This window comes from Sus scrofa, chromosome 2 (assembly GCF_054392235.1).
Source record: "Sus scrofa isolate SSC_HxYL_T2T_F1_AM1 chromosome 2, Sscrofa_HxYL_maternal_Yorkshire_Landrace_v2.0, whole genome shotgun sequence".
In the NCBI taxonomy this organism is placed as follows: Eukaryota; Metazoa; Chordata; class Mammalia; order Artiodactyla; family Suidae; genus Sus; species Sus scrofa.
The window spans coordinates 108,670,582-108,693,674 of record NC_139384.1 but is presented as its reverse complement, the minus strand read 5'-3'; the positions used below and the strand labels follow the sequence as shown (position 1 = coordinate 108,693,674).

The 23,093-nt window shown below is 38.9% G+C and overlaps 1 protein-coding gene across 6 annotated transcripts in view; it reads right to left on the bottom strand.

Moving 5' to 3' along the window:
• Positions 1 to 23,093, bottom strand: part of ADGRV1 (adhesion G protein-coupled receptor V1) — a 536,680-nt gene that overhangs the window by 75,033 nt on the left and 438,554 nt on the right. For all 6 annotated transcript variants that reach the window (XM_085014024.1, XM_021085376.2, XM_085014023.1 and 3 more), the window contains one exon: positions 9,531 to 9,688. In XM_085014024.1, the coding sequence (XP_084870150.1) occupies positions 9,531 to 9,688 (158 nt within the window). The remainder of the gene's footprint in view (positions 1 to 9,530; positions 9,689 to 23,093) is intronic.

Sequence of the window (23,093 nt, the reverse complement as noted above, 5' to 3'; positions counted from 1 at the left end):
CACAACAGAACTTGGTGGCTTAAAATAATTTATAATCTGGGCTAGGCAGCTTTCTGCTCTGTGTGGTGTCTACTGGGGCTGGAACCTACAAGAAAGCTGCTTTAGTCCCATGTCTGGAATCAGAGCTGGGATGCCTGACACATCTGGAAGCTGGCCAAATGTGCCTATTCCCTGGGCCACTCCACATGCCTAGCTTGGCATTACTAATATCATGGTGGTCTCAGATTAGTAGGACCTCTTACACTGTGGCTGGCTTCCAAGAGAAAGGAAGCTGAAACGGCTAGTCCTCTCAAAGGCTAGACCCGTTATGGGGCAGTATCACTCCCATCAGATTCTATTGGCCTAAGGAAATCCAAAGTCAGCCCAGGGCTAAAGGGAGGGGAAACAGACTCCACTGCTTTATGTGAGGAGGAGCAAGCATGCATAGGGAGGTAGAAAACTGATGGCAGCTATTTATGGAGAACACAACTCAGAGTGTTTTGCATTTATTGGGAGCTATTTCCTTTTCTTCTTTTACTTTGGGCTCTCAGTGAGTTTCTTTGAACTCTTTTTAAAATGTCTAAGATGTCAGGAGAAAAATAAAAATCACTCAACTTCAGAATGTAAGGGATGATACTTTGTAATACTCATTATAAGTTTTTAATGATTTTTCATAATAGCAATGGAGTCTTGATTTGTATGAGTTTTGCTGTTCACTATAAATACAAAATAGAGCCTCAGAAGAAACTGAAACATTTATCTTCAAATATATTACCAAGCAGAGAAGTGGCCATTGTTGTACCAGGAGATTCCAAATACCCCTGATTCATGGCTAGCTGGATCAAGGCACCTTTACATTTTTATATATCATACTGAGACCTAAGTGTGGGATTTTTAGAAGAAAGAGATTTATAATCACCTACTTCCTCTTTTTAGTCAAATTAATTTTCCTTCCCTGATCCATGAATCATTCCTCACATAAGAACTTGCTGATGAATCAGAAACGAGTCAGTAAATTCTAATGAGCCTAGAAGGAGAGACAAGCTTATCATTGCCAGAGATCAAAACCAAACCCTAAAATTACAGGGTTTGTTTCAAATGCTGTTTGAGACATTGAAATTTAGTCCAGGGAACATACCTTTATCCTGACGCATTCTCACTGCACACTCACCCCACTGAAGGCCAGTGAATTTCATTAGGAGCCACCAACTTTTGAAAATTTGGCTCAGGGCAGCTGAGCAGCAAAAGGTGCACAGAAGGAAGACAAGCTGACATTTGTGTCCCAGCCTCAGTCAGAAAGGGAGGGACTGCCAGTGGCCATCTTTGGAGAGGACAGCACAAAATGTATCTTACTTACTAGCAGCTCTTCCTCTGCTCCCCCTTTCCTTTAGGGTTCCGTCAGTTTATTTGAACTCTGAAATTAAGGGATATTAGGAGCAAAAAGGTCAAAGTATAGAGTATAAAGGGGTGAATATTGAGCAGATATAACCAACACACAGTGTTGATGTGAAATTGCTCCTGTTGTCAGGCACATCTAATTTGCACAAGAGTGATGAGTTTGGAGAAGAGTTCTAAAGAAATATGGAAGATTCCAGGCCTAACAAAATGATTGATGCTAGCTCTTCAATTATTCAGATAGGTCTAATGCTGGTGGTAACTGATCACATCCTATTTACCAAACCTAAAACTCTAAGGTAAATAAATAATCCTAATCATTCTAGTTACTTAAAAAAAAAATCTTGGTGATAAGAAAACTATCAACTGATCTTTATGTCTCATATTGCATCTTACTCATTGTTAAAAGTAATTTATAAATAAACAAAAAACCCTTGACCAGGTTTGACCAAAACATACTCAAACTTTGGCATAATTTGGAAAACTGGAAACTTTGCTTCTGTAAGAAAAGGAGATTTACTTTCAACTCTTAATATTTGAGAATATATTTCTCATGATACTATTTAATACTGTTGACCTGTGAACACCACCAGGGTGCTAGATCTCCTCATAGTCAAAAATCCACCTATAACTTTACAGTTATTATATATAATATATGCATTTTCTGCATCTGAGGGGTGGATGGTGTAATACTCTGATAAGTATCTACTGAAAAAAAACCATGTGTAAGTAGATCTGCACAGTGCTGTTCAAGGGTCAGCTGTAATCTCTAACAACGTTCAGCCAATTAAAAAATGCAGAGCAAAATATAACTAAACTATTAACATTCTCAGCTGTCTTGGGAAAAGGGGCTATTTTTGCATGCTTGGAATTGTATAGTTCAAAACTGGATCTTCTTGAGACTATAGTGCTTCCTCTACAACCATAGGAGATTAGTTCCAGGACCCTACATGATTTCAAAATCTGAGGATGCTTGAGTCCCTTATATAAAATCAGGCAGTATTTGCATATAACCTAAGCATATCCTCCTGAATACTTAAAACAATCTCTAGATTACTTACAATACGGAATACAATGTAAACAGTTGTAAACAATGCAAATGCTATGTAAATAGTTGCTGGTGTGTGGTAAACTCAAGTTTCGCTTTTTAGAATTTTCTGGAATATTCCCCACCCCCAATATTTTTGATCTATGGTTGGTTGAGTCTGCAAATTAAAAATCTAGTGATATGAAGTGCAAACTGTAATTAAAAACCTCCCTCCTTCTCAGCTATAAAGTGTGCACAGGGGTATAAAAACTGCAGGTATCTCAGAGGGACGAGGAGAAGAGGCTGGGTACCAGTGTGTGTTTTGCCTTTGAAATTTGGTTTTTAGAGAACTTAATAGCATCTGCTTGCACCATGGACTCTGAATTCCTGAGTGAGGTTTGTGCCAATTATTTTAACAATAAAGAATACTAGAAGCAATAAAAAGGTGCTTAGTATGCAATTTTTCAAAAATATAGACATAGGAACCTTACTAATAAACTAGACATTTTAGCATTTTCCTCCCTATTTATTTATTTATTTATTTATTTTCTTGTCTTTTTGTCTTTTCTAGAGCCACACCCATGGCATATGGAAGATCCCAGGTAGGGGTCTAATGGGAGCTGTAGTCGCTGGCCTATGCCAGAGCCACAGCAACTCTGGATCTGAGCTGCGTCTGTGACCTATACCACAACTCACGGCAATGCCAGATCCTTAACCCACTGAGCAAGGACAGTGATCAAACCCACAACCTCATGGTTCCTAGTCAGATTCATAAACCACTGAGCCACGATGGGAATTCCCCTCCCCCCCTTTTTTAAAGACAATACAGAAATTTATGTACAGTTACATTAATGTTTCTAGAATATCCTCAACCATTATGTTTTCAAATCTTGATTTTTCTCCAATTTCTGTATTCTTTTCTTCCTTGCATTCGCATACTTCTGTTATAGGTTTTAAGTCGTCTTCAAGGAGATTAAACATAAAAGCCTCTGGCCATATCTCATTATAATGCCCCTTCCCCCACTTTGAACAGCCTGGTAGGGCAGGAATGTTGCCCATTCCTCACCCTGCCTCTATATAACCTGTTCCCCATGCAAATAAGGCATCCTGCCTGAAACCAACCAGATTAAATATGCCCCGTTCAGAGAAAAAAAAAACACTCAGCCCTTGATGCTCAGTGTAGGGGGCTAGAGCAGGAGAAATTGGGCCTCCACTCAGGTCCGCCTGCAGGGGGGTGGAGTGGGGAGTAAATAAGAACAACTCTAAAATGAGTTGGGCTTTTTTTCTTTTTTGTCTTTTTTGCCATTTCTTGGGCTGCTCCTGCTGCATATGGAGGTTCCTAGGGGTCGAATCGGAGCTGTAGACACTAGCCTACATCAGAGCCAGAGCAACACAGGATCCAAGCCGCATCTGCAACCTACACCACAGCTCACGGCAACGCCGGATCCTTCACCCACTGAGCAAGGCCAGGGATCAAACTGGCAACCTCATAGTTCCTAGTTGGATTCGTTAACAGCTGAGCCACGATGGGAACTCCTATTGGGCCCTCTTTTTTAACCTGAGTGCACCTGAGCTCTCTCTCTCTAAAATGTACTTTTGCTTTAATAAATTTGTAAAACACCCACCATTCCAATGCTTTGTTACCACGATGGGGACCAAGGAAACTGTGACTCTATCACTTCTTAGCCCTGTTTTCATATTTTTTCTTTTTTTTATTTTCCCACTGTACAGCAAGGGGGTCGGGTTATCCTTACATGTATACATTTTCTTTTTTGTTTGTTTCACTGATGAATTCCTTAACCCTAGTTTCAGATTCTAATAGTTCCCTCTTCTCTGTCTCATCTATAGTTTATCACAAATATTAAGATGCTTAAAATGTTCAACTAGTATATTTTTCATTGCCAATATTTTTGACATTTATTCATTTTCACACAGGCCTGATTTTATTTATTTCACCTATTTTTGTTTTTTTTTTTTTATGTTTAAATGCTTTGAGGGAGGATATCTTCTTTTACGTCAGGGGTTGAGGGTCAAACATTTTCTACACAGAGCAAGGTTTTTGTTTTTTGTTTTTTTCCTCTTTCAGCCACACCCACGGCATATGAAAGTTCCCAAGCCAGGGATCAAATCCAAGCCACATCCAACGTACACAACAGCTGCGGCAATGCTGGATCCTTAATCCACTGTGCCAGGCGAGGGATCGAACGAGCAATGCCCACAGAGACAAGCTGGATCATTAATCTACTGTGCTATAGCAGGAACTCTCAGGGCCAGATATTAAATATGTTAGGTTTTTCAAGCCACATGGATTTTGTTAAACTACATATATTCAACTCTGCATGGAAGCAGCCATAGAACATATGTAAACAAACGGGTGTGGGTGGGTGTCAAAAACAACAACAACAAAACTTTACTCATAGAAGCAGGTCACTGCAGCTACTTGGGAAAACAGTTGGGTAGTTCCTGAAAAGGTTAAACACAGAGCTACCAAATCACCCAGAAATTCCAATTCTAGGTATATACCCAAAAGAAATGAACACATATGTTAATACAAAAACTGGTATATGAATGTTCAAAGCAGTCTTCTTCATAATAACCAAAAGTGAAAACAAACCAAATGTCTATCAACTGATGAACAGATCAGCAAAATGTAGTATATTCACACAGTACAACATTATTTGGCAATAGAAAGAACTAATTACTGATAGATGCTATAATATGGATTAACTTTGAAATCACTATGCTAAGAAGCCATTATAATCCCATTATATAAAATGTCTGGAATAGACAAATACATAGAGCAAGAAAGCTGATTAGTGGCTACCTAGGGTTCAGGGAAGTGGAGAATGGGGACTGTTTGTTAATGAATATGGGGTTTCTTTTTTGAGATGATGAAAAATTAGACTATGGTGATAGTTACACAACTATATAAATATAATGAAGACCAATAAACTGTACAATTTAACCAGATGAACTTCATGGCATGTAAATTATACTTCAACGAGGCTATTAAAAATAAAATAAGGAACAGGTAAGTGGCTGGTAAGGCCACAGTTTGATGATTCCTGCTTTATATTTTTAAGAAGTCTAAATTCTTATCACAATTATTTATAGTTTATTTCTGTATATTTTTAGCTTAAATTCATCTTTTTAGGGATGCATTTGTGGCATGTGAAAGTTCCCAGGTTAGGGGTTGAGTTGGGAGCTGCAGATGCCAGCCTATGCCACAGCCACAGTTATGCGGGATCCAAGCCACGTCTGCAACCTACCCCACAGCTCACAGCAATACTGGATCCTTAACCCATTGAATGAGGCCAGGTATCAAACCCACATCCTCATGGATACTAGTCGGAGTTGTTACCACTGAGTCTTAACGGGAACTCCTTAAATTCATCTTTTTGATTGCTGATTTTAAGGGCTGTCTTTGTTAGTCTCCAACATGTAAGACTTTTATATTGCAGCTAATCTTGAGTAAAAAGCATTTGTTTCTTTGCTCTTTCTCCCTCCCTTTCTTTCTTTTTCTCTCTGTCTCCCTCCTGCCTCCCTTTCCTTCTCTCTCTCTCCCTACTCTGTCTTTTTCTCTGGCAATTTTTTTCTGCCTAATGGTTTTGTGGTTGCCTCCACTTAATCCTCCTGTCCAAAGAGGACCAGTCTGATATCATGTGTCTTCTGTTCCCATAATGACACATGCATATGGCAGATAAACTCTGTGAGCTCTAGAGAGCCTGGCACAGGAACTTGACAAGATGGCTCATCTACTTTCTCCTTGGGGTCCCAGATTCCTAAGCCAAAGCCCCCGCTACTATGGCAGCTCTTTCTCAAGTTCCCTTCTTGCAGGTGCTTGCTCCAGTTGACCTGCCTTGGATGAGACCTTTAATTTCCATCTTACCACCACAGCAGTTGAGACACTCGTGTATCCACAGGCTTGCAGACCCAGAAAACACAGGTCCTTGGCTGCAGCCCAGTTTATACTTTGTGTTTCTGCTCTATTTCTGATTCACAGTTCATCATCTTTTTGATTTTCTCATGTTATATCTTGTCACTGATCACTATGTATATGGAACAGAGAAGTGGGCAAAACATAAATTTACAATGACTGGATATTTTTCAGGTCAATGCAATGGAATTTTAGCAGACAGATTCAAAGAGAGTATCAAACGCTCCTTGGTAGACTAGATAAACATTTTTTCTCTTGAGATTTTAAATTAGAGTTAAGTGGAACATATTCAAGTGGAGTAGAGTTAAAGGAAGTTCCAAATAAAATACCAAATGTCAGGTCAGAGGTCAAAGCTGAAGACATAATTTAAGGAATTATAGAAGTCAAGGAAAAAGTAACAGTCCTAATAACTTTCAAAGGGATACCTACAAACTGATCAATGGGATAAATTCTATAATTTCTACTTTTGTTGATATATTCTTTTTCTTAATGCTCTATGTAGCTTAGGCATCCATTCCTACAATTATAAGATTTTATAGTACATTGATGATTACTAATTTATTCATTTAGTCAAAAAATACTAACCATGCTCCTACTATCCACTGAGCACCCTACGAGGCTGTGGTAAGACAGAGATGAATAATAAATTTTCCATGCCCTCAAAGAATTCATAATTTATTAAGGAAATCAGCCCCACACACCAAAACAGGTCACTACTCCATTCTAAAATAAGAGCTAAGTATTCTAATGGCTGTAGGGACAAAGTGCTTTAAAGGCATAGATGAAGGAATAAGTAATTCCTGTTTGGTGTTCTTCTATCAAGAGGCAGTTCCAAAGGCTTCACAGAAGAGTCAGCAAGCATATTGGGAGCTTTCAGAATTTCTATAAAAGAGCAGTATCTTTTTGGAAGGGGAGTCCTAAGGATTAACTTGTGTTTGCTTAGCACCATTTTTACTTAGATGATGGGTTTATTTAGGGAAGCTCTGGGGTAATGGGGGGTGGGTGGCTAGTAAGCCCCTTCTACCTGTCTTTCATCTACGTTTTCTCACACTACTTACTAAACATATGGATTTTAGCAACTAATAATGAGGAGTTCATAGAGGGTACCTTCCATGAGTGAAGATGACAGTATCAGGTAATTTTAGGAACAAGTTAAGAGTAAATTGATGGCAAAAACGGTAACTAACTTGGGGATGAAAAGATGGCCCAGGAGTGGACTATAGAGACAACAGTCCAGTATAGAGACTCTTGTATTATAAAGAGACAGGACTTTCTTCTGGGCAATGAGAGAGATGTTGAATGACTGTTATACAAGGGAGTGAGGGGAAGCCATGTACATTTCTAAAATAGAGATGTGAGAAAAAGAAGTGGAGAAGAAAAAGACTAGAACTGATGACCAATCAGGAAAACACAATAAGAGTCCTAGTGAGATAATGATTATTAGATTGAATGGGAATAGGGGAATCCGAAATACCATAAGCTTTCTTATTTGACGAGCAATAATAAAAGCAATACTTCTATTAATATTTCAGTGTGAGAGAGGTTTTGCTGGTTGAGATACAAGTCTGCTAGAGCTTTTAGCATCATGTTCAGTGCTTGCGGGTGATGCTTTTCAGATAATTGGAGTACTGTTTACCTTCTGTATTCATGATGGATCATATCCAAAAGGCATAGGGTTGATTCAGGTATGAAAAATACTAACTCATTAGATTAGAACTTTATGATATTATTATCTATAACATGCAAACTTTGGCACTTTTATATTATATAGAAGACAAATATATAATTGTTTTTAGAGGGAACAAAAACAAACTTCTCCTTTGAAAGAGAATATGCAGGAAGTTCCCTTCTGGCTTGGTGGGCTAAGGATCTGTGTTGCTACAGCTGTGATGTGGCTTGCAGCGGTGGGCACGGGTTTGATCCCTGGCTTTGGAACTTCCACATGCCATGGGTGCATCCTCGACCCAAACACAGAGAATATACACTTTAATAAAATGAACCTGAGGTTGAATAAAAGCATAGCCTCTGGATAAATTCCACGTCCCATGAGAAAGTTGAATTTCTACATTGAATATTGCTTTTTTAATTGAAGAATTTAGGATTAATCATAACCTTAAATAATATTTATGCCCATATAATAACTACATGCTAAATGAGAGAGAAGAGGGGAGAGTTGGCTGATATAGCAACCCCACAAACTTACATAAAAGAGTCCCTTCTCATTACACCATGAGGAAAATCTTGCTGCATCTTCCCTGACAAATTTTAGGAACTAGAGGCTTTTCTTTTATTAGAATGAATCCTTTTATTATCCTATAAGTGACAATATCTACTGAGCTTCTGGCAATGTATTAGACGTTATTATAGGGACTTCATGTATGGTATCTTCCTTAAACTCTGAAAAGCATTTAAAATGTGAAGAATTTCTCTAATTCATCTGGCTCTGGATTTGTAAAAGCTTAGAAGAAAGGAGACCAGTCTTACTCTTGGCCCAAGAGGGATTCCCTATCCCCAGCCCATTAGATTCTCCCGAATATTCTGGTCACTCAAACCATTTTAGAGCAAGTTTCCTGTATGCAGGAAACATTCCTAAGAGACTCTAATCTACCAACAGAAAAAGAATCAGATTATAAAAACCTGTGTTCAGTATGATTCAAAGGGAAAAAATGAGCTGCAGTGAGAGCCAATTTGAGCTGGAAAGACTTGCACTCTTAAGTAACCAGACATGTGCAGCCACTTATGAAGCTGTCTGGTCACATATGTTTTTGAACATCTGTCAGCACAATCAGAACTCCACATGCAAAATACAGCACTCGCCAGCTTTAGGGAGGTTTATGATGAAGCCTCAGAATCTGAAAGACCTGAATAGATTTCACAGGTTGAACACAAGTTGTTATTGCTCGAGTTGAAGAATGCTTGGGGAAGCAGCTCCCAAAGGCTGTGAGTCATATACTTGGACATTCCTATCTTAGGGACAAAACTGAAACCAGCAATAAAACCTACAGAGCCCTGAAGCACAGAGATGTCAGGAAGTCTCAAGATGAAGGAGAAATGGGAGAACAATAACTTAACTTATGGCTTCAGAGCTGACAGCTAACTTCACTCTTTTTTTTTAAATCTAGAATATTCAGTGACATTTTCCCACGATTAAAATTTCCCATCTCCAAAGTGCAAACACAGTTTCTTCCAAACCTGCAGCATTTGTTCTTCCTCTGAAGACATCGTCATATGCTTGCCACTGTGGCTTCACCTGGTAGGCGTGAATAAACACCACAAACACCACCACGAGGCACATTAAAGGAACAAGAGCTGCAGTGAACAGGGCTGCGTAGATGTTTGGGATGAAACACCTGCAGGAGACAGGAGAAGAGAGAATTCAGCTTCAACACAAACATCTCTAAATGCACCATCGATTACATCACCAGTTTATACTGGCCCTTTGTATATAAATGTTGACAAAAGCCAATTTTTGGTTTGCCAAATTGGAGTTCTGTTTGAGTGGAGGCCACATGATTAAATCTAACCCACTGCTTCACAAAGTAGGTTCTATGGAACAGGCATATCCTGAGCTGCTCAGAAAACATCCCAAAAGTTTTTGGCCAAATAAATTTGTAAAATGCATATTTGCTTTTCCAGCTCTGTCTTCTTAGCCTAATGAGACCAAGACCAAGGTCTTACTAGGGACCCCATGAGAGAAGGTTTTCTTTTTTCTTTCTTTCTTTTCTTTCTTTTTTTTTTTTTTTTTGTTGTTGTTGTTGTTGTTGTTGTTGTTGTTGCTATTACGGCATATGGAAGCTCCCTGACTAGGGACAGAATCAGAACTACAGCTGCCAGTATACACCACAGCCACAGCAAAGCAGGATCCAAACCACAGCTCATGGCAACGCTGGATCCTTAACCCACTGAACGAGGTCAGGGATTGAACCCACATCCTCATGGATACTAGTTAGGTTTGGTACTGCTGAGCTGCAATGGGAACTCCCTTCTTTTTTTTTAATTGAAGTTTAATTGCTGAACAATATCATATAATTACAGTTGTACAATATAGTGATTCACAATTTTTAATGGTTCTACTCCATTTATAGTTATTATAAAATATTGGCTATATGCCTTGTGTTGTGCAACACACACTTGTCACTTATTTTACACCTAAGAGTTTGTACTTCTTACTCCCCTACCCCTATACTGCCCCTCCCACTTCCCTCTCCCCACTGGTAACAGCTAGTTTGAAGAAGGTATTGCTTAAAGGCAAATCTGAAGATTCCTAGAGCTCAACTCTATGTCATCTCCCCAATTTTGTTTTTTGAATGAATGACAGTTTTGTCATCCCTAAGCTGTACATGTCCCTGGAGCCATTCATTCTTTTGAAAAGGATGACAATTTTCCATTAGAAGCTATACTGCATAATTGTATCTATTATTACTGGAGTTTATTTAGACAGTTTAAGGTAAATTTAACATTATTTATTTTGGTAGCATTGAGATTCCACGAAAAATGGTTTTAGAGATGTAATTGGAAGTTTTCACTCATAGGTCATAAAAATCCTCTTGCTTATATAAATCTTTCACACAAAAAAATCTCAAAGTGGAGGACTGTTAAATAGGTTCTCAATATCTAAAATTGTGCTTTTGAGGTATTCTTAAAAAGTATACACTTCCTACAACCTATATACTTTACAGTGCAAGAAATCTTAATAGTAGAGAGTATCTCTTTTAAATTATTTTCCCCAACTTCTTGATTTTTAATGTATGATATCTGTGAACCTGGAGATTACAGTATAGCCAAAAATAAGAGATGCTGATAACTCAAGGAAAAAATATAACCTGTTTAGAAGGAAAACCTCAAAATCTAAAATATAGGTAACTGGAGTTCCTGCTGTGGAGCAGTGGGTTAAGATTCTAACTGCTCAGAGGCTCAGGTTTGATCTGTGGCCTAGTGCAGCGGGATAAGAATCCAGCGTTGCCTCAGCTTCGGTGTAGGCTATGGTTGTGGCCTGGATTCAATCCCTGGCTCAGGAACTTCCATAGGCCAGGGACGCGGACATAAAACAAACAAAAAACTAAAAAATTCAAAAACAAAATATCAGTAGCTGGGGGAAACACCCATTCCTGCAACTTGTTAAATTCGCTCTTTGATTTTGTATTAAAAAGAGATGCATTATTAAAGGCTTTACTCAGGTTATTATTTCTAATGAACACAATCTGCTAAATGTATTCTTCAAGTAAATAAGACACATTTCAAGAGATATTTCAACACACATTCTGCATCTGGAAAGAGATGTCAGAATGATGAATTTTCTGGCTTTTAGAATTTAATTTGGACAGCATAAAGCCTGATTCCTTCCCTGTACACTCATTTGCATGCCATAAGACCCATATCTTCCAGGTAAATGGCATATGATTAAATATGACAGCCAAACATTAATGGCTTTGATCTTGAATATATTTCTGCACTAAAAATAGTGGTCATGTTGGCTACTAATTTTCATGCACATCGGTTTTAAAGGATTTATTGCTTTCCTGTGAATTATGGATTCACTGCCATGGACTGGCTTAAAGGCACTTAGACAAATACAGATACTGAAGAAGGAATTCACACAGGTTTCAGTGCTTTATTTTTAACTGGAAAAAAAATGTCATCACAATTCAATTTCAGGTTGTAAAACGGGCATAATTACTGAATCTATTGTGAGCTGCTTTAGGGGGTAATAAACATTTTGTGCAGAGAGCTATGGTATGTAAGTTTGGCTCTCCAATAGTTACGTTTTCCAGTGGCTGGCCACATTTGGTTCTCACCTCTATTTGCAGTGTTTTGCTGAAAAAGGAAGAAAGCTTTGGAAAGCAGAACCCCCACCAATGGCATACCATCCTGATCAAAAAAATAAATTGGGCGAAGTGGACTTATGGGAGGTTAGAAGGAACCAGGAATGTCTGCAGTGGCTTTGGAAAGAGAGGAACATTCCCTAAGCATCACAGCTCTTCAAAATCTCATTTGTGACCGTCCCTGCTCATCCGCTGACATGGCCATGCCAGGCCGCTCTTTCAGAGAAAGGGGAAGGAAAATGATCCAATCCTGATCAACCCCTTTCCTCTCTGTTTCTTCAAAGCCTCACCTGTCATGGCCTCTTCTCAGTCTCAGGTTGCTAAGTGTCCCCAGTCTGCCCTCCACATGGTCACAGTGGGGCCAGATCATGACTGAGGAGGGCTCTGGCCCGCAGTGGGCCTGCTCTGTTGGCAGCCCCTCCCGCCTTCCTCTCCACCACAGGGACCTCGGTCTAGCAGGGGCCTCCCTCGCCCATTCCTGTCCAGTTGTGACTTCTCTCCAGCCTCCTTTCAAAACAAACCTCTCTGCCTTGTGTCCTATGTCTCTTAGGGATTAGAAGGGCAGAAAACTCTTCTGAAACACTAGCATTTGCAAACGGGACAGGGCTGAAAGGGTAGTCCACAGGCATAGACCACAGTCAGGGCCCCCACTCACATGGCTCAGGCCACAGAAAGCAGGAGGAGCAGACCACGTCATTCCACATTCTATCTCATACAGAACTTGTTTTAAATTCCCATTGAAATTTTCCTTTAAAACTAAAAGGTATTCTAATTTTCTGATCCATCTTGTCCGAATGGGATTTCTATTCATGTAGAATAAAACTTGTGACATACATTTAAAAGTTTCTGAGACAAATGAACTACAGTCTACCCTTAAAAGAAAAAATATATATATATCCTGACTAACCAGAATTTCCTTTGGTTCAAGTGAATCAGATGTGCAGGACATCCAGGTAGTTTGAGGATTAAGACCACAGGAAAGTGATGTGGGGGGTTAGGAAACTGTGAATGTCATGTTCAAAATAGTTTTTGAAATAAGGCTGGAAGCAAATTCTTGGAAAAACAATGTAATGTAAGAAACAAGCTGACTTCCATGACTGTGGAAGCAGCTGATTAATGTGCTGGCAACTGTTGCTTCAAGGACAGATCTGGCAGTTACCAGAAAATGAGACAAAAGCCATGCAGATTTGCTTTCTCAAAAAGGGCGAGGACAGTGTTCTTTGTAATTACAAGCTCATCCAGCTTCAAAGTATTCTGGTGACCCTTCTCTCCTCTGGTGCTGAAAATTCTTTGGGGCTCTTGTAATCACATGACTAACTTTTGCTGTTCCCTTTTAAAGTTTCATGAGTAAATTTTCTTTCTTATTATAACCCACAGACAATCTGACTTTATTTGAAAATTTTGCCAGGACTTCATCCTTTTCTCTATTTTTAGCCAGATGAAACAAGCAGATGAGATTTCATGATCTTCAGTTTTTCCTCTTCAAGTCTACCCCTGGAGCATTCACAATGCCTTATGTCACTTTCTAATTTAGAAAGATTATTACCTCTCCTAGGTAGCTCTTTAAACTTATTGAAGTGTTTCCACTTGCATTATCCAACTTGATTTTAAAAAGGATGTGGGTGGCATGGGGTATTTCAATTTTTTTTTTTTCTTTTAAAAAAATTTTTAAAATCAGCATAAGGAGGAGCTCAGAAGCAAAGAGTCCAAGACAGACAAAAGCTTCACTTGCAACTGCTGAAAATATTGGAAGGGATGCTGGGAACTCCCTGTACATGAGACTGTGATTTGAATCCATTTAAATTACATTTTAGAGAACAAGTTGACCCTTGCAAACTGGAGAACTTGAAGCAATCCAGGCAGCTGACATGTGAGTTACATCTGGCTTACATAGGTAATGAAAAAGGAACTAGGTAATGAAAGAAGCATAAATGTTTGTTTCTAAGGTCTTCTTTATAAGTACTTCTCCTCAACAAGACAATGATAACAGTTATGATTCACAGGCTCACTTGCCAACTGCCCCCAGGTAGGTCTCCTTAAGATTTCCTTAATGATGGCATCTAATCACAGTTACATTTGCTGCTCCAACCAACTTTTCTTTTCCACATGGAAACTCATGGCGATGCCCTACTTTATATGAGAATGAAAGAGACGGTCTGTTAGTTTTCATTCTAGAAATTTTTAAATGTATGATTAGGCAAGAATTGCTCATTTATTGCAAAGTGATTTCTATGTTGTATGAAAAGTACAATACATTGGCTTATTGGCCCTATTAGTTGAAGAATACAGATGTTATTCATTATGTAGATGCTTATCATCTATAAATAATATCTAAGCCAATATTTATGAGTTCAATATTCCTTTTCTTGAATGTTTGATTTACTTTCTTTCCAAAGATGAGGTTTTTATTTAACACACATTTTTACTTCACCTGTGAATATTTGTAGGTATGTATGTATGCATGCATACATTTCCATCTCTATGTGTCCTATCCAAAATGGCTAGAGAGGTTTAGAAAGACCTTTTAATCATATTAATTTTTTTCTAATGAATAACTTTATGAAGACATTAGAGTGAAGAGAAAATAGTAGTTTAGTTTTAACCAGCTGCAATGTACGAAAACAAATTCCTTCTGTCCTTCTGTTGCAGTGCGTACAACTGAATCCTAAAATTTATTTTCCTATAACTTTAAGCTTTAAACAAGAAGAATATTAAGATTAAATTCCAGATGAGCCCTACAAAGTGAAATCTCATATTAGGACAATGTATGGACCTAGAGAAGAGGAAGAGCAAAATATTTCCCTAAACTGAATTAGCTGGATAATGAAAATGATGTTAAATATCACTACAACGATTCTTACTTCTACTGCCACTACTCAGGGTATTAGCAGTGATCATTTACTATGCGCCAGGCATGAAATTCAATCTTTACATGCATTATCACACATAAACATCACAACAGTCCCATCAAACTCACTGTACATACAAAAAAATGATACAAAGTATATGAGGTCAAACTCTAGTAGCATAAATAGGCTCATTCTGCTACTCTTAAGATTCTAACGTTATTTTAAATTCTAGCAAAGGCATATTAGAGTTAGTAGGAAACAGTGTTCTCCTTGAGGACAAGGGCTGTAGTTTTTAAAACAGTTTTCCTGTTCCTTTGTATGATCACACCCTTAAGAAATGTTTATTAATTTCACTGACTTTTAGCAGTCTTTGAAACAAACTCACTTAAAAAAATAGGCACAGAAAAAAATGTATTTCTTGTAAGTTCAGTTTAATTGTAACCTAAGCAACATTTGAATACCTATTACGTACTAGGCACAGTGCTGGACATGGAAGGGCATATAAAGATGCCTTAGGCACTGTCCTTCCCATCAAGAAGATTATAGTTACAATAAAGGAATCTAGTCTTCTATTCAAAGTGTTGTTGTTTCATCAACATCGTCAAAACTACTTGGGAGCTTGTTAAACACACAGAATCTCCCACCCTGTAACAAAGCTTCTGAAACGACATTTTAACAAGATCCCCAGGTGTTTCATGTGCACATAGAAAGTTTGAGTAGCATTCTTCTAGTGCACACATGAGGCAGAAAGTCGCTTACTGTAATTAACAAATCACCTAATCTTTCTATCTTTTTCTAGCAGTGAAGCCAAGGGACTACATACCCCCAGGAGACTCAGCCCCAGAGATTTTTGCAGCATATGGTGGTCATAGCAGCTGAAGAACCAGAAAGAAAGAAAAGCAGCAGGAAGCAAAAGGGATAGAGAAGCAGAGGCCTGTCATTTTTTGAAGCCTGGAATCAGTAACCTGAGCATTCTCATTACAGAAGAGGAGAGAGGGCAAACAAATCAAGTGAGAGAGGACACAACTTATCTGCTGATTGGTAGAATGAAACAAGAATGGGTGTGCTGGGCTGAGATGGGTGTTGCTGGACATAAATACTCAATCCAGCGCTACCTAAACAACCTCTAAAGGAATAAGAATTCTGTCAGTTATGAGCACAACAGAAATTCTCTAGAATCACCCACACTGCTCGAGGTTTCTGGAAGAGGCAATCCCATGTGCCATACACCTCTATCTTTACACCCTGGCCACTGATCACCCAGAAACAGGTGACCAGAGTAGACATGCACGTCTGACTCAGAGAGAGCCATTCTTCCGGCTTTCTCCCAATTTATAACTGCTCTAAAAGTGGCCCTGAGCCGACTGGCCTATTGCTCTTGAGAATGTGACATGGATAAGTGCCAGTTAGTCCTGGGCACCAGAACTGTTATAAATTCAGGGCAAACAGCCATGATGGAGTAAATACACAATGACTATAACAGAGAGAAAAACAGAAAAAGAGGGAGGAGGAGAGAAGGGTTGGGAGGAGTGCTGAAATGCTCCCCACAACTAGAAGTGAGAAACTGTCCCTGAGAGATGAACAGGATAGCCTTGGTTTTCAGCATCCTAATTCCAGGTTCTCTGAGGTCTGATTAGACCACACTTCCTGCTTTCGAATGTCCATGAGAATGCCTGAGGAGTACACATACTTTTATAACTCCACTTCCTTTTTTTTTCCTTTTTTTTTTTTTTTTTTTTTTTTTGCTTTTTAGGGCCACAGTTATGGCATATGAAAGTTTCCAGGCTAGTGTTGAATTGGAGCTGCAGCTGCTGGCCTACTCCAGAGCCACAGCAACAGCAGACCCGAGCCATGTGTGCAACCTACACCACAGCTCATGGCAACACCAGATCCTTAACCTACTAAGCAAGCCAGGGATTAAATCTGCATCCTCGTGGATACTAGTTGGGTTCATAACTCCCTGAGCCACAATGGGAACTCCCAAACCCCACTTCTTTTACTTGGAGTAGCTTTAGTGGGTTTTTACATGTAAGTATAATGGCCATAGTTAAAGCATGAGAAATAGACATCCTTAAAACAGAGCTAGAGAAAGAAGGAGGGAACACACTACTGTTCCTTAAAATAGTATTGCTCTTGAAGATGTAGCCATGCCTGCCAATTTCAGAGCTCATTCTACACCATGGTTAGCATTGCTATCTAATTCTATGCATTGACAGCTGCCTCAGAAGAAGCCAAAGGACCAAAAAATAAGAATCAGTCTCACCTTTTAGTACTTCACATACAGTATGCTTATATTACTTGAAAAGATTGAGCAAAGAGGAGTTCCCATTGTGGCTCAGTAGGTTAAGAACCCGACATAGTGTCAGTGAGGGTGCGGGTTCAATCCCTGGCCTCGCTCAGTGGGTTAACAATCTGGTGTTGCTGCGAGCTTCAGTATAGGTTGCAGATGTGGCTGAAATCCCATGTTACCATGGCTGTGGTGCAGGCTGACAAATGCCGCTCGGATTCAACCCCTAACCTGGGAACTTCCATATACTGCAGGTATGCCTGTAAAAAGGAAAAAGAAAAAGAAACCTGAACAAAGAAAAATGTGGACATATCAGAGAAATACAGCTTCGTCTACTTCAAAAAGAGCAGATATTTGGATTCATTGAATATTAAGATGTACAAAATTTTGAAGTAGCCAGATATATCATATACACTAAAGTGCAGCCTTGAATGGAACATTATTAGCTCTTGCTGAATGAGACGGTTGCCCCCATCCTTAGCTCATTAAAAACTCAAAGTATTAACAGGTTAGAGAGAATTGATGAAAAAGTCTGAAAATCATATCTCAAATGATCTTTTCTTGTTTTTTCTTTTTCCAAGAAACTCTGAGCAGTCTGTTCCCTGAACAACTTGATGATACTATTGAAATTGGTCTAGTGGACAGTGCTCGCCAAAGGCACTTAAGGTAAGTTCCAGTGAATCAAGCCCCTGCAGAATTTAATCAGAATAAGGTCAGGATGACTTGTTATTTTTTGCATGTACTAATGCTCTATGTTCTCATAAAATGAAATTATTAGGTACTGGAAAATGTCATTGTCCTAGAGCATGCAAAGGTGTCTTGCCCTTACCTCTTACTCATGAAGCCTCTGAATGGATGGCTAAAAAGTTTGTTTCTGACTAATTCTATTGCCTTCTTATATCAGAAGATACAAAATTATAGGGATTTCTAAATTTATAAAAATAAATTTACAGAGGTAACTGTGGGAATACAAGATTAATGTCCAAAAATATTTCTTTTTTGCACCCCCACTTTATTTACAACAGCACAATGATACTCAGAGTATGACCTTTCACAAGAAAACAGCTTCAGGCAAGATTAATCCCCCGTCACACAGGTAGGATGAAGCACTTTCTGATTTGAGGTTAACGTTGGAGATACGACTTTGTGCTTTAAATCTGAGGTTTCAGTAAACTCAAAGCATTTAAGAACAGTTTACGAGAAATTAGTGGTTCAGTTTCATGTTAGTGCGTATATATATATTCCCTCCTTTTCCAGTGAAGACTTTATAGGCTTTGAAGTACTGCTCCCTCCCCAAATACCCTGGCAATACACTTGTGTGTGTTTGATTTACAGCCCATGTGAGAAGGGTAGACATGTAGATCTAGACTTACCAAAGTGTCACTGTTGCCACTCTATTGATCATGTAGATGTTTGAAGTGGCAAAAAATCCTGACAGCAATGGTAATCCTTTCTCAAAGGGTAAAAAAAATCACTTGAGAGATGAATAATCCAACTGATAAGCCACTATATATTACAAAACAACGGCCACATTACGTTGTCCTGAAGATTAAGTTCACTGATGTCTCTGGCTTTATGTGAAAGTTGCAAGTACTCCAAGAAAAAAACTTCTAGAGCATTCTCTACAGGAATGAATGCTCAGTCATACCCACATGTTGTATCATCTACATTCACAACATTTTACAGTATATAAACAATATTTCTAAATGTTGCCTTTAAGTCACTAAGCAATTGTTCATCAAAGTTAGTCATATTCTATTTAAAATACACTATTCACCTCTTTGCACTTTTAGGAAACTTGAATCCTGAAAACAATAGTGTTAACTTTTAACTATTGAGAACACGAGGATAATGTGAGTAGATGAGGGGATATGTCAATGATTTCAAGGTCATATGCCAAGTTGTAGATAACATAGTTATGTTACAATATTCAGCTCTACTCTATTCCAGTATGCAGCTCTGTTGCTGAGGCCAATTCAATCTAATGTCCTGAATTTTTTACTGAATATACATTTAAGGATGTTGGTCATTAAAGATGAGTAATGGGTCAGCACATCAAAGATGTGCTGTAAGACACTGAAACAATATGTTCATATTAGGTGGGTTGTTAGAGCTGGTTTATGATTCTATAATTGGTGAGTATTTATTGAGTATTTTTATACGTTCTGCAATGTTGCAGTTATAGATGGAAACGTAGGATATGTAAAAGACACAACTCCTTCCCTGAAGGATCTTGGAGCAAGAAAAGTACAATGTAACAATGAGAGAATATTATAAAATCCCATAATATACTGAGGGATTGCTAATAAATGCTTAAAAAGTGAAGAAATATAGGCCAAAATACCTGGGGAAAACTAGAGAGAATTCATGGATTAATTTCAGAAAAGGAAAGTGAAACTGGAAAGGATCTGGAGGCCAAAATTCTAGCCACTCTGTGGGGAATCCCCAGCTTTGATGGGAAATGACATGCTTTATTTTCCTTGAAGTTTTGAAATATAAGGATGAGATCATACAGATGTAAAAGCAACATCTGAAAGTCCCAAGTTGCAAAGTCCTAAACAAGATACCAGATACACAGTTATAAAATGATTCCCTTTATGGTTTATGTAAAAACTTTTTTGTTGTTGTTGTTGTTTTAGGGCTGCACCCTAGACATATGGAGGTTCCCAGGCTAGGGGTCAAATTGGAGCTGTAGCCGCTGGCCTACACCACAGCCACAGCAACACGGGATCCGAGCCACATCTTCAACCTACACCACAGCTCACGGAATGCCAGATCCTTAACCCATTGAGACGGGCCAGGGATCAAATCCGCATCCTCATGGATACTAGTTAGATTCATTTCCATTGAGCCACGATGGGAACTCCATAAAGACTTTTAAAAAAAAAGAAAATGATGTTGCTGTTGATAATATATATGTGTTGAGAAGGACAGAGGAGGTAGAGCCTCTTACTTGATCAGGAAATACTACCTATTAAAAAAAAAGTGTGGAAAGTGTACTGTTAAGAGTGAAGGCTCTGGAACCAGACTGTCTGAGTCAATCCTAGGTATATCTTTAATGACTGTGATTTGGGCCAGTATTGAGCTTTTCCATACCTCAGTTTCTTAAAAAATAAAATGGAGTGAACAGTAACATCTGCTTCATAAGAATGGAATGAGAACTGAATGTAAAGCTTTTGGATCAGAACCTGCCACACTGCAGGTGCTCAGTAAAGTTACTTATGATTATTATTATCATCTATTAAGAAGCCCCTGATCCTCTTATGTCTATACAAGATTTAACTGTATTTGAATAAAAAGAAGATACCAAACAGTAGAGAGGTAACTGTGAACTTCCACCATGTTTTTTAGGTGTTGGGGCAAAGTGCTGAACAGTGTGAGTTTAAAGACAGAACAATATTTAAACGGGGTAGGCAAGGAAGACTTCACGGAAGAGGTGGGTTTCACTCCAGCCTTTCTCCTCTGGAATTCCTTAACAGTCAGCAGATACTCAGTGTCATTTAGACATGCAAATAAGTTGATCTGCCTGTGTCCACAGAGACAGCTGTAAGAGGGGAAGGAGGAAAACTTTCCCCTTTGTAGCTTTTCCCATGACTCATGTGTTTCTGCAAAGCCAGTTGTTGAAACTTGGTTCCAACATGAAAAGTCGAGGTAATTATGGGTCATTCAAAAAAGAGGCAGGTAATCTTCGGGGAAGTCCAGTATGACTTTATGGCTCTGCTACAGTCTAACAAGCAGGCCTGGCCCCAAAGTTTCAGCAGAGGGACTTCTCTAGGCATTGGAGCAGAAAATTTCTTACCTCCTATGTCCTTCCCGCCACACCCCTCAACCTCCAAGGAGTGAGCAAAGGGTGCTGGAGGGAGAAAGCCAATTAGCTGATGGATTTCTAGAAAAGGGAGCCTGAATTCTGGCTCAGGGAAGCCTGAATTCTGGATGGGGTGACTGCTGGAGGACGCCCAAAGTTGGCTGTTAGAAATTAAGGCCCCTTAAGTCCTGTCAACCTGAGTTGCCCACGAGAAAGATAACTATACCTCCCCCTTCCATGAAAATATTTTTTCTTTGTAGACTATTAGAACTAGAAGGAATAGTGAAGGTCATCTCACCTTCCCTCTGGCTTTAAGGGTGAAGAACCCAAGACCCAAGGACTTCTGCGTTTTGCCTAGAACCTGACTGTCTAAACTCCTACGTGAGTGCTCAAACTGCAGAAAGTAACATAATGTGTTTTCTATCAAAGGAAATCTTGGGTTACTCCATTTTGCTCTGGTTTCGGCTGAAACACCCTCCTGAGACCCCCTCCTCTTTCCCTCTTCTCCCAGTAACAATTTGTTTCAAACTAGCCAAACAAGAAGAATGTCCGCCCTGACCTGACCAATGGGAAGGGGACAGGTACATCTCCTGAGTTAGGGATAAATAGGGAGGTCTTTTCTTCTTTGCGTGCACCTTTTGAGTATCCACCCTCTTCTGCAGAAGGAAAGAGCCTTGTCAAGATCTGCCCATGTTCATGTGTCTCGTCATCCGACACTGATGATCCGAGCTATTCCCCAACAAAACTAAGGGTCTGAAGCTTAAGTCAAGAAAAAGAAACCAAAATGTTTTTAGGGGCCTTTTTCTGCTAATAATCTAAAAATCCCTTTTTTTAGGAAGAGTCTCCAGTGCTTTTATTTAGCTAATCAATTCCTAGGAGCTAGAGGGCTACTGAATATATCACAGAATGAATCAATAAACATGCATATTTCTGAATATAATACTCAGTAGTAATGACCCAAGCAATGTAATACCTTATTTGTTCCTCTCATGAAAGTTTTTAATCATATACAAATTACATTTTTGCAAAGTATAAAAAGTCATACAAAAGAATACATTTCATTTAGAGATGTAGCAAAGATAGAAAGAAAGGGCAGTGAATCCAAAATGGCATTCTGTCATTCATAAACTCCTTTCCCACTGAGGCTCTTCTCATTCTTGCTTTGGTTGAACTAATATTTTATCTATCCTAAGGAGTTTATTTTTGACAACAGGATGTTCCTGTTATTTTCAAGTCCTGCAATTTCAACAACAGGATTTCAGGTCAGTGAAATGAAATGGGAACAGCAGAGTAGCATTAATTTATGAACATAATCATGAATGTGTGAGGAAAACCCAAGTAGTTTAAACCCTGCTTTAAAAAATTTAAGGCTCCCTCCTGCATGAATATGCTGAATTTCTTATACTTAAAAAATACCATGTTGACTGTGCAGGAAAGATTTTTTTAGCTGAAGTTCTTAACTTTTAAATTGTATCTAAACTTCTTAGATGTAGAACTGGGCCAGCTCATGTCCTCTGAAACTTCCCTTTGTGATGCTACACTAGTTTGTTTTTTTCTTGATTTGTTTTTCTCTTTTTCTTCATATGGAAGTCCCATGTGCCGCAAGATGTAAATAATTTTTAAAACATGCTAAGAATTCACAAGTGTGATATGCATGCCATCTGGAAGGATATCATGGACTCTGCAATGATCAAATCTTGCCAAATGTCAAGACCATTTTTCTTAATTAATTTGAAGGTCTACTACTCACACATATGGAGAGGAGTCAGGAGATACCACCCCCTCTAACTCATGCAGACTTGAAGATTCTGCTGGCCGTTATCACCAAGAACAGAGACTAACCTAACTGGGTTTATGGGTGAATATGCATCAAAACCCACTACTGTCTGGGACATTCTAAATGGAAGATAGGAAGAATGTGATGACTTCACAAACAGGGAGTGAGAAAGTGAAGTGCTTAACAGATGTGGACTCAATCAGATGGGCCTGGCT